The 13,000-nt window shown below is 38.9% G+C and overlaps 1 protein-coding gene across 2 annotated transcripts in view; it reads left to right on the top strand.

Moving 5' to 3' along the window:
• The window catches only part of RBPJ (recombination signal binding protein for immunoglobulin kappa J region), an 80,933-nt gene that overhangs the window by 54,539 nt on the left and 13,394 nt on the right, over positions 1 to 13,000 (top strand). For both annotated transcript variants that reach the window (XM_067562554.1, XM_067562555.1), the window contains 5 exons: positions 2,255 to 2,420; positions 3,105 to 3,279; positions 6,642 to 6,779; positions 6,981 to 7,093; positions 9,439 to 9,579. In XM_067562554.1, coding sequence (XP_067418655.1) covers positions 2,255 to 2,420; positions 3,105 to 3,279; positions 6,642 to 6,779; positions 6,981 to 7,093; positions 9,439 to 9,579 — 733 coding nt within the window. The remainder of the gene's footprint in view (positions 1 to 2,254; positions 2,421 to 3,104; positions 3,280 to 6,641; positions 6,780 to 6,980; positions 7,094 to 9,438; positions 9,580 to 13,000) is intronic.

Below are 13,000 nucleotides of genomic sequence, written 5' to 3'. Positions count from 1 at the left end.
TTTGTCCTACCGTAGTTTGTCATAGTTTTTATTTAATTTTACACAAGTTTATTTTTAAAAAAGAAAGAAGTATATTTAAATTTTAAAAATCTGATTTCAGAAATATTTTTTTTTAAAGAAAATCAGATAGCAAGATCAGAAGACCAGAAAGCAAGTCTTGTGTTCATTTGTCACTGATGAAGGGATGTAAATATAACAATACATACTGAATTAATATTTTAGTTTTTTTTAACTCTATTTTTATTATTTCATCTGTCAATCGAAGTTCTCTAATTATCTTTACACCAACATTGCAGGCCTTAGAGAGAGAAATGCTAACATAGATGTGAGAAGTCCATAAATATAGCCTAACGTAGTTTTTTATATATAATATAAATTCATAGACAAAAGTTGTGTGGTCAAGCAATTAAGATTGCCACACATGTAACGTCCTCGACATAAAACCACAAATGCAAGGCTGTGAAAAGTTAAGCCCCTGAACAGGACCCTTTGCTCCTCCACCTACAGGCATGCACTTTACCACTACTACAATAACCATAGAGTGCAAACTGCACACCAACTATTTCTGCCATTGTCAGAGCAGCCTTGTTCAATGTCGTGGTTGGCTGCACGGTGCAGATACGGGGATGTGTAGCACACAGTTCATATTTTTAAGATTTTCTTCACAACTGTGAGGTTTAGAAACAATTTTAAAAAAATCATATCTTAGATTCTAGAAAGGCTATTGTATGTTTAACATATTAATCAACAGACATTGCTAGGAAGAAAGAAACTATTGTGATTGACTAACGTGATAATTTTTTAAAATTTGTTTTTAAAATTTGGATAATACCCTATGTTTGAGAGGTTCTCAGACACTGTGTGTGTGAAGTTTGGTGATTTTGTGGTGGAATCACAAAGGGAGAAGAGAGAGAGTATTAGCACTGTCAATCGCAGTTAATGCATGTGCTTAATGCAAAACAAATCACCTCGCTTAAAAAAATTCACGATTAATCGCACTGTAAAAATGATAAACAAAAGAAATAGTATTTTTCATTTTACCTCATATGGCTCCACTCAGTCCTGTTTCTTGTTTAGTCAATTACTAAGACAAATAAGTTTGTTTACATTTATGGGAAATAATGCTTCCAGCTTTTTTTTTTTTTTTTTTTTTTTACAATGTCACCTGGAAGTGAGAACAGGTATTCTCATGGTACTGTTGTAGCCAGTGTTGCAAAGTATTTACATGCCAGATATGCAAAACATTCTTATGCCCCTTCATGCTTGGACTTGTAGACTCTGAAGTTTTACATGGTTTTGTTTTTGAGTACAGTTGTGTTTAAAAAATAATAAAAAAAATCTACATTTGTAAGTTGCATTGTCATAATAGAGATTGCACTACAATACTTACATGAGAAAAAATGAAAAATACTATTTCTTTTATCTTCTTACAGTGTAAATATTTGTAATAAAAATATAAAATGATCACTGTATACTTTGTATTCTGTGTTGTAATTGAGATCAATATATTTGTAAATGTAGAAAAAATCAAAGAATTATAATAAATTTAAATTGGTATGCTGTTATTGTTTAACACTGCAATTAAAACGGCAATTAATCAACTATTTTTATTTTGTGATTAATTGCGATTATTTTTTTAATTTTAACTGAAACTAATTAACAGATTCATTTGAGAAAATCCTCAAAATTCAACTATTAGTCGCAGATATATGCAGTAAATTTGAAGGAAGCTGCAATGTACTCTTCTTACAAACAGAGTTTTTGCATCCTGTCTTAAAGTGAAACACCCAGCACAACTTTAATCAGCAATCAACCCTGTGTGTGTGTACATGTACATGTACGTACTGTCATTTTAACACCCAGTGCCTAACAGGGCTGTACTTAAAGGCTCTGAATATCTCCATTCTAGGAGTATTAAGCACCTGATTTTGCTCTGTACAGTTGCAAGATGTCACATCTTTAACCTGTCACTCCCTTTATGCTGGAATGAAGGGATATTGTTCAGGTACACAGCCTTCCCTTTGTGACTGTATTAAATGCTAATTTCCCTTGTGCTTCCCTTTTTAAACTAATGTTTTAGAAAGTAATAAGCACTTCATCAGGGAAAACAAGGTGTGAAAATTGTAATGTTGGCCGTAAAATATTAATTGGGCTAGGAAGGCTTTGTATGTGCCAGGACAAGACTCAGTTTTGTCACTTGTATGCAAAGATTTTTATAAAAGCTGTATGTAATCTGTAAATTGTTCATCTTCAGGTTTTTTTGCCCCCCTCCATGTGTATACCTTATGGGCAGTGGATGGAAGAAAAAAAAAGAACAAATGGAACGGGATGGTTGCTCTGAACAAGAGTCACAACCATGTGCTTTCATTGGAATAGGAAACAGTGACCAAGAAATGCAACAGCTGAATTTGGAAGGAAAGGTAGAGCCCAATAATGATTATTCCCACAAGTTACAGCAAGGGATATTATAACCACTATTGTATCTTTCAGCACATGCACATAAGTTGTGGTTATTTTCTGATCACTTACATAAAACTAGTTATTGTGGCCCATAAGAACTAGAGTTGAGAGAGTTTGTCAATTGACAAAGAGAATGAAATTATCAAGTTTCTAAGCAGCTACAACAAAAGTTTAAAAGGAGGGAATAAAAATTCTTTAAAAATAATTGATATATTATTTTGCTACTATCTATCTATCTATGTATGTATATATATGTATATGTAGCGGTATGTTTTACAATAATACAAATTACTATGGATGTTTTCTGGTACCACTGATGAACTAAGATGGCTAGAATGAAACTGAGACAATGCATAGATTTATGTTGTTTGTAGGTATTGCAAGCACGACTTCAGTTACCTTGTATTTGCAACATAGTTCTTTCACTGATGCTATAAATACCTATTCTTAATATGTTCTGTGAGATATGTGCTTTAAAAAATTGGAGCAGAAAGTTATGTTTTCAGGGAATTGGTAGAGAAAAATATTTTTAAAGATAAATTCCAACCATGTTATATTTTCTGATTATTGAATGTGTTGAGTGTTGGCTATCTTGAACTAAAAGTTTATCTGAAAAAGAAACAGTAGTCTTTTCTCATCTACAGAACTATTGCACAGCCAAAACATTGTACATCTCTGACTCAGACAAGAGAAAGCACTTCATGTTATCAGTAAAAATGTTCTATGGTAATAGTGATGACATCGGTGTGTTCCTCAGTAAACGGATCAAAGTCATCTCCAAACCTTCTAAAAAGAAACAGTCACTGAAAAATGCAGACTGTAAGTATTTAGTGTGCAGGTCTTTGCTTTATGTGGTTGTGAGTTTGACCTTATCTGACTTTCTTCTTGTATGTTTGAGGTTTGATTACAATTACAACTAAAAATAAATTCAGTACAATTTTCCAGATTTACTAAAGAGCATTTGACAGCTCTGTACACTGATGTATTTTACAGTATTCCCCTTTATTTAGCTGGTTATGCTAAATTGAATATATGATAAATTGAATATGGTTAGCATTTGCAATATAGATTGGTAGGCTTAAAAAATTCTTTCAGCAGATTTCCGGTCATGGTCTGTATACCTATATATAGGCTTGTCAAGAACTTCCTTATATCAAAGTTTTTTAAGATGTTGATTCCAGCAGGTGAAGACGCATCCTGCTGAGGTACTTAAGCTACCTCCAGTAGTCAGTAGCAAAGAAGTTGCTTTAGGAACATTAGTGATTAGTTCTGTATCACCCCAACCAACCCTGCACTTCTTGTCTGCATCATAAGAACAGCCATACTGGGTCAGAACAATGATCCATCTAGCCCAGTAGCCTGTCTCCCGACAGTGGCCAATATCTGATGCTTCAGAGGGAATGAACAGAACAGATAATCAAGTGATCTATCCCCTGTTACTCATTCCTAGCTTCTGACAAACAGAGGCTACAGACACTTCAGAGCATGGTTTTGCATCCCTGCCCTTCCTGGCTAATAGCCATTGATGGATCTATCCTCCTTGAACTCACCTAGTTCTTTTTTGAACCATGTTATAATCTTGACCTTCACAACATTCTCTGGAAAAGAGTTTGACAGATTTACTGTGCGCTGCATGAAGAAGTATTTACTTTTAAACCTGCTGCATACGAATTTCATTTGAAGACCGAGATCTTGTGTTATGAGAAGGAGTAAATAACACTTCCTTATTTACTTTTTCCACACCAGTCATGATTTTATAAATCTCTATCATCTTACTTAACCTCCTTAATTCTCTTTTCTCTCATTGATGTCAATTTTATTTTAAAATATATTTTGTATGATTACCTTCAAAGTATTGATTTTCATTGGTGTTTGGGATTCTTCATGTTGATTTATCCAGGTTTTGAGCCCACTTTCCTTGCTCACTCTGGAACACCTATTTTTTTAGCTTTAGAATTCTTGGTACTGGTGCATAACTGAAGCACTCGGAGCTTTAATTTCCCTTGCTACTTTTCCCTCCAGAGTTTTGCTTGTGCACAAATGATGCACTTCGGGCATTCTGTGTTCCCTTGCTCTTGATCCATCAGATTCTCTCTGTGTTAAACTTTAGATATTGTAATCTAGTCTTCTCCAATCTGAGTCCTGCTTTGGGATTTCAAGGCTAGTTCATTGAGGTGCAAAGTTCAGGAAATGGAATCAGTGTAAGGGGGGAAAGCTGAAAGACCCCATTCCCTGACCCAACTTGCAAACTTGTAGTTAAAGTAGCAGATGACGTCTTGAAAACTCCCTACCTTCCCTCTTGGCTGTCTTTGTGGCCTAATGTAGTTAGAGGAGCAGTTCACAAGTAGAGAGCTGCAGATAAAAGCATTTGTCCTCCAGCCCAAGTGACTCTTCTCTTCTCCTGTGGAACTCATCTTAGCCTTACGTGCACCAGTAGCCATTCCTCAGTACCAAAAGCATTTAGCCTTCTGATGAGTGCGGGGAATGGAAAAGAATAATTGAGGTGCCAGGAAACTGGTTGAGTGAATGAGAGAAAAAAAGTGCAAAAAAGATACAGAAGAGCAAAAAAAGAAACGAGAGAAAAAAAGAAAAAAACATACAGAAAAAGGAAAGGAAGGAAAATAAATCAAGAGAAGTAAGGGATAAGGAAGAAATCCATAGAAACTATGTCAGAGCATTATGGAAAGGGGCAAGAGGATGGAAGGTGCCCGCTGCTCCCAAGGGACTGGGTCTACAACAACAAAAAATGACTCGGAATCACTGTTATAACCATTTCTCAGCGCACAGTGCAACGTCAGATGTGTTGACCTATGTGTTTGTTTCTTTTTCCACTCCCTTTTTTGCTCAAACATATGGAGACGTGCCCCTGTAGCTTAAAAAAAATGCTCTGAAATGGAGTTTGACCACTCCGCTAATGAGGAGACAGTTACTGTTCTGTGTCTTTGAGGGGCTGTGATTTATTTTTCCAGAAACGATCACAAGCCATGAGGTACCAAAATGTTTATCTTAAAATCCGCCTTCCAAGAGTTCCACTTAATCCATCGTGAAACTGGGCTAGGAAGCCTCAAAGGGTACGTGTACACTGCTGACTTGGGCTCATGGGACTCAGACTAAGGGGCTGTTTAATTGTGGTATAGACTTTCAGGCTTGGGCTTGAGCCTGGGCTCTGGGACCCTGGGAGGTGGGTCTACACCACAATTAAACATCCCTACAGCCTGAGCCACACAAGCCCAAGTCAGCTGACACTGGTCAGCCGGAAGTGTCTAACTGTAGTATAGACATACCCAATGACTTCAGTCCCAAGAACCAGGGTTGACACCAATCTGGGCTCAAGGATTCTCTTAAAGGATAGTTCAGCTGGCACGCTAACAAAAATATTCAATTAAACCAGCTATGCAGTTCTGGTGTCCATTGCACTGAGGAGTTGGGAACTATGTTCTGGAGTCTACAGTGTAACTAGAAATGGCCTTGTTGCTGTGTGTCTCTCACCAGTGAGCTGACAATACACATTGTTGACTTATGTTCTTGAAGCCAGTAATGCAATTCTGGCAGCTTGTGGCAATAACACGTATAGAAGAAAGATCGCATTTAGGTAGACTGTCCCTGAAGAAATCTGAAGAGTTCAATAAGCAGGTGTGTGAGGGAATAGATTCAGTCAGACTCTCTGAACCTGTTGAAGAGAGAGATCTGAGCAAACTAGAGAGTTGAAGTTTCTGTAATTTTGTACCGTTTCCTTTATTTTCCCTTTTTAACTGGTCATCCTTATAGGATGCATGTTTTCCTAATTCTTGAAAGGAACTGAGCACTGAAGATAGCCTTAGTATTTCAGTGGTGTGGGTCAATGCATCCTCTGAGTCCAGTGGTTTAGAACTATAAGCTAAGGGAATTACCACCAGATGACAGATGCATTGGTCTAAGCATGGCAAAATTTCAAGAATTATAGTATCTTCAGAGAACAGCATTTACAGAGAAGCAATTAACTCTTGTACCTGTGGCAGTTTTCCAGAGTGTCATAAATGTGTTCAGTTTACAAAGAACATAATTACAGATTGGTGAGAGAATTACTATCTGAATCTGTTGAATATACCTCAATCTAATCTGTCTTTGTTGATTTTATCAATGTTGCATTTTTTAAAAACCTTTTTACAATATTAAATAGGTCTCTTTTCTTTTTCTTGCAGTATGTATTGCGTCAGGGACAAAAGTGGCACTATTTAATAGACTTCGATCCCAAACAGTTAGCACCAGATACTTGCATGTTGAAGGAGGTAATTTCCATGCCAGTTCTCAACAGTGGGGAGCATTTTATATTCACCTCTGTAAGTACAAAAAATAAAATCAGTAATACCCCTCAAAATACAAACCTCCATTTTTATTTCCTTTTCATCACTTTTCAAAGTAAAGATTCAGTGCTAATTTGTGTGTATATTTGTGTGTAACATAGTGACATTTTATTCCCTTGCCATCAAGAGAGAAATGAGTTAAGCCATTTAACATAGAACTTTGTCTGCTTTATGCAGTGGATGATGATGAATCAGAGGGAGAGGAATTCACAGTGCGAGATGGCTACATTCATTATGGACAGACTGTCAAACTTGTGTGTTCAGTTACTGGCATGGCACTCCCAAGACTGGTACAGTTTAACTTCTCAAATGCTATAGCTAATTTGTAATACGTTAATAAGAGCATCTAGACAGTTTTAGATGCATAGATGTATTTTCTGTAGCTATGCAAAGAAATGGAGTGTATATCTTGATTAGCACCTTTGTTTTTAGAAGAACTGCCAAATTGGTTTGGTATTGTTTATAATTCTTGACTTTTAAAATTTGTTTCCTTTGCTATTGCATTGTTTTATTTTAAAACTGTTATTCATTTTAATATGATATTTTATCTTATTTCTGTTTTGCTGTAGAATTATTCTTAGTTAAGGATAAGATGTAAAAATATAAACTAAACCGGGACATGATCCACAAATCAATCAAAATGCTTAATGTAGATTGCCTTTCAAGCTCTTCAAAAAGAGATCTAGCTTAGCAATGGCAGGAAAGGCACCAGTGTGTGAAAGCACTTAAGCTTGTGATTAATTTTAAGCATGTGAGTAGTCTCATTGAAGCCAATGGGACTTCTCATGTGCTTAAAGCTGAACGGTTTATATGCTAGATTCAGATCTAAAATCACTCTGTATATTTGGATGATTACTGATACTGCACTTATTTAAACATATATAATAATAAAAATACATATAAAATTGCACATCACCATTACTTCGTGCCTATGAACAAAAGAACAAAACAATTGTTTTTTGGTTCTGTAAGCTTATATGATAATACTCAGTTCTGTGTCAGTTGTTGTGAAAGGTATTGTAATTGTTTAGGGGTTTTTAACAGGCTAATTTTAGATATACGTGCACTGAATACCCCCAAATAGCTAGTCTGGGAGGCATTAGTACATAACTGATTATAAACCTTCCCTTTATTTAAGTTCCCTAAAACCATTAATCATTTGCTTACTAGGGACTTGATCATTATCAGTCTCTTTTGTGTGGCAGCTGGTCAGAAATTATGGTGGTGACAGTGTAAAACTTTGACAGGTTTAGTTCCTGCGCATGCTGGGATATCTTGTAGACTATGCTGAGAATTTCTCTGTACAACCAAATCTATTTGGAGGATGGGGTTGGTCTGCTGAGGGCAAAACTTGTGTTTATTTTATTCACCGAAATTGTATAAAATAATACTTTTAAAAAGCCACTTTAAGCTATTATATCAATGAATAGAAAAATCTATCATTTACCCAGTTTCTAGGGACTTGACCCAGTATACAAGGGTGAAAGATTCCCTTTCACTCTAGTGAGTTCCGTATTGAGATGTGATATAATCATTAATGTGATTGTTGGGCAAGGCACCAGTTGGAGAAGGTGCCATCATTTGCAATTCCAGCAGTGTCTAATGGGGAAGGGGAAGTAAATTTAAAATGCCATGCTGAATCCACTTGTTACCCTTGCAGTTTGGAACATTCAGCAACAACTCTTTTTATAAAATGGTTTGCAGGTCACCTTTAGTTTTGTTATATTGGCTATAGCGTTTTAGGCAAGAAACTACATTTTTTCACAAAATTTCTGAAGAAAAATGTAAACCCTTAAAAATGATGTTGCTTTTTATCATCATTAGAAATCCCAGAGGACATGGTTGGCTTTCTGATTGGCGGCTTAGAAATCTTCAAGCACTATGGCTGTTGCTTCTGCTGATGTTGCATAAAATGAAGTACTAAACTTTTTTTCTAGAAGTTGAGTTAAAATTCCAAGCTTCAGATTTCCATTGTCTGTAAGGGATTATAACTATTTTTAATTTTTAAAAATCAAATACTGTAACTCTTTAGGATTAAGACAGTAGATATTTTTATGTTGAATTGTCAAATATAGGAAACAGCAATTCTTTGCAGTTATACTGTACAGTCTTCATGACCAGCTGTCAAGATACACTATTATAGTGTTGCATGTGCAAAACTATAGTTAAGGATGTGTTAATACTTTTACCATAGATCCCTATTTTTAAAGGTTTAAATTCAGTAAGCAGACCATTATGCTGCAGTTGGCTATGTGAGCTGTCAATCCTGGAGGCATTTGCTTCTGTAAGATTGTGTATTGATACTTGACCAGCTGCTCTTTTGCATCAGGAGACCAAACAAAAGAAATTAGATTTTGCTGGTTTCTGATGCTGTTTTTCCTCTCTTCTAGCAAAAAAGTTGAAATATATATGCATGCAGCACGCACTCACTTAGGGCTCTGAAGGGTAGAGCAGCCTTAACATTCTTGTTTTAGAAATTGCAAGGAGTTTTTAATCAAATGTTTAAAACTAAACTGCAAATGTAGGTGTCTTGTAACCGTACCATTCATGTAAATTGCCAGAAGTAAATGTATAATCTATGATGTAAATAAAACATAAATTGCATGGTTCTAAGTGTATTTCTTTCCACCAACAGATAATTCGCAAAGTGGATAAACAGACAGCGTTACTGGATGCAGATGATCCAGTATCGCAACTCCATAAATGTGCATTCTACCTTAAAGATACTGAAAGAATGTACTTGTGCCTTTCCCAGGAGAGAATAATCCAGTTTCAAGTGAGTTATTTAAACAGATTGTACTAAATAAGAAATGTAATCATCAAGTTTGTTTAAAAAAATATCTGGGAACATTTTTTGTTTTTAAAAGGAACTGATACTGGAAGCGCCAAACTTTACTCTTCCCAATCTGTTAATTTTTTTTCTCTCTCCAGTCTTATGTATCCAGCTGAACCCTTTAGTTCTAGTTCCTCCCAAGCAACAAATGGAAACAGAACATTAAAGCTATAGATTGTCATACTGTCTCACATAAGGTTCTACCATCTCTCAATCTTCAATTATTTCTTTCTCCAGTAGGTGGAGAAAATTATCCTAGTAATCTGCTGCACCATAAGTAAAAAAGCAGACATTGGAGGCCTAAACAGAACCCTGTCGCACACCATCTATGCAGCTGATCTGGCAGCACACATGACAAAGTGACGTAATTCCTCAGTCTCATGTGATATGGTGGACCACTCTTAGCAGGCATTTAGTATGGCTGACCCCTTCAAGGAAACAAGATTGGGGCCAAATTTCAACTCAGCCTAACTTTTCTGGATCTTCTGCCTAAAATGTAGGAGTAGCTCAGATTCAGAGGAGATGAGCGGAGAAGAGTGTTCCCCCGGGGAGCTTGGTCAAAGTTGGGAGCCCCATGTAGAAACCTCCATTTCATGGGCTTCACCATATTGGGGCAAGAAGGGATTCAGGGGCTCCATCCCAGGACAGCAGCTTTAGCTCCTAGAATAAGGACAGTAGGAGTAGAGGACAAGCACAGGCCCACATCTACCATACCTTGGACAAACACTTCTTCCCAGTATAAGGATAAGGAGGGACCAAGAAGACAGGCACAGGCTCAGTCCTGGCTGTCCCTCAATAAAGGCTCGATACCTGCCCTGAAGAGAGCCAGTGGTCCCAGGAATGAACCTAAAGTAGCTGGGAGAAGCCCCCTCAAATGTCTGAAAGTATCCCTAGTATGAACAGTAGCTCAAACTTGAAGAGCATCTGCTAGACAGGAACAGTCCTAACATCAGAGTTCATCTATTAGGAAGACACATCCTCCATCAGGAAACAGAAAGCTAAAAAACACAAGGAATATTCAGGCAACAGCAGCTCTGAGAATCAGCTTCCTGACTATACCTTCAGTCACAGAGCAGCTGAGGAGCAGAGAGAAAAAACAGCTCTTGCTGTCTGGAAGTTGCTTTAGAATGCAGTACATCAACCTCCATGAAAAATGCTTGTGGGGACTCAGAGATACTCTACAATTGTAATCATTATTGGAGCACTCAGCAAGCCCAGTCAGCTCAGAGGCAACTCTCCTTGGGATCGGAATAAGATTGAAGGACAAAACCATCAACTCTTCTAGGTTCCCCCTTGAGTATGGAGGGGGAGAACAAAGGAAAGGCTGCCATCTGTTTCTTTTTCAAGTAGTGTCCCTATAGGTACTCCACTATAAGTGTGTCTGCGTCCCTGCGCTGCTGATCGGAGAACATTGGTAGCAATGTCTGTTGAGCCCATACATGCGCTGTCTCTCCTCTGCGCCATGAGGCTAGCCAGCGCGTGCAAGCTAACCGTCCTCAGTTCCTTCTCAATTGCCCGGGCTAGAGACGGGTCATTAACTCTGCTTTTCATTTGTTAATCTTTAGCTTTAGAAACCTTTTAGCTTTCTACTGACTCTTTATTTGGCCGTGCCTAAAAAAGAAAAAAAAACACTTTCGTGTTTGTCAACCCAGTTGGGAGTGGTGTGCCCAAATCTCTGGGCTTCAAAAACTCACACTTGCAGCGAGCAGTCCTTGTCACAGACAAGCATTCCAGTTCATTCTCTGCCGTTGTGAGGGCCACATCCAACAAAAATGTTCCCTTGCCAGCAGCTCTGACTGAAATCATGCAAGGACAGAGAGCTTCACCAGAAAAACATCTTTATGGAGGTGGCTCTCCGACCCCAGTCCTCTGGTAGGCATGAGTCTTCCCCTCAACCTTCAACACTGAAGTACAGTTGCCCAAAGAAACAGTCTAGGGATTCCTCTCATCAGACGAAAAAGAGAGTGGGAAGTCCCCTAAGCGAGCCAAGGGATAACTGAAAGCAGTCACCATTTCGCTCAGTATCCTCAGCACCAAGATCATCTGGCACCCACGCCTCACGATGACTGTCTGTGTTTGGTACCATTAATAGGCCCAGAGACCCTTAGGGCACAGGCACCAAATCTTCGGTACAGAGAGATAAGGACAAATGCCCTAAGATGCTCCCAGTACGTGAGATTATGTTGGTGCTGTCAGCAGCATCAGCTCCTCCGGCACTGGAGAGAGAGGTATGGGAGAGGTCTCCATCCCCCCCAGCACCAGTGCTGGGGTGTTCGGTACTGGCTGAATTCTATCAGGCTGCAGACATGACTACAACGGAAGCACCTGACTCTCCGCCCCTTGGTACCGAGATCACAGCACTGAGCCAAGGCAAACCAAAGAGTATTTACCCACAATCATGACCCTCCATTGTCAAGTGAGGGGTCGGACAGTGAGCCAAAAGAGTTTCTCAATACTCTTCCCAAGCTCCATCTGGTATCCAATATCAACAGGGTCCAGGCATGTACCATCAGATGGCACCACCACCATCTTGGTACGGCCACCTCTGGGCACCTCCACCAGGCCATATGCCACTGCAGTGGCCATACTGGGATTGTGGGCGGTGCACCAACAGCCTGCCTCACCATCAAGCATCTCCCAGGAACCTTCCAGGCATGCTCAGTCAGCCACAGTATTGCAGGGCTCAACACCTCAAGAAGAGAAGTAACAGGAGGTAGACACAGAAGAGGAGGTAACACCCAAGGCCATATCCTCTTCTTTGCCAGACAAAATGGCTATGCCGTCACCTCCTTCCACGACGGATGACTTTCGCTTGTTCCAAGAGCTGGCGAAAAGAATGGCTGGATACCCTCTATGGGCCATTGGAGGAGGATAATGATACACACTACCAGCTCACTGATATCCTCCATGCTTCATCTGCATCCAGAATCACCTTCCCAATAACCAGGCTATCCTAGACCCAGCTAAGACAGTGTGGCAAACTCTGGCTTCGGTGGCCCTGATAGGCAAGCGGTTGGACAAAAAATATGTCCCTGTGACATAATTCCTGTTCACCCACATGCCACCCAGTTCCATTTTGGTGGACACTGTGAACTCTAATGGCCGACACACCACTTTAGAAGAGCACCCTTTGACAGACTGGAAGAGCTTTGATCTCTGTGGTAGGAAGGCATACTCCCGCGACACCTTACAGTTTTGAATTGCCAATTATCAGGTGCTCACAGAAAAGTATGACTACATGACTTTATTGATCAACTGCCAGAGAGCTCCCAGGATGTCTTCAAGGCCATCATCCAGGAAAGGCAGCTGGCAGCAAAAACATCTTTGCAATTGGGCGTTGATGCTGCTGACTCGGCTGCCAGGA

The sequence above is a fragment of the Emydura macquarii genome, unplaced genomic scaffold, assembly GCF_026122565.2.
Source record: "Emydura macquarii macquarii isolate MOO-44397 ecotype Brisbane River unplaced genomic scaffold, CSIRO-AGI_Emac_v2 contig_2448, whole genome shotgun sequence".
In the NCBI taxonomy this organism is placed as follows: Eukaryota; Metazoa; Chordata; order Testudines; family Chelidae; genus Emydura; species Emydura macquarii.
This window is presented reverse-complemented; position numbering and strand designations above follow the sequence as displayed.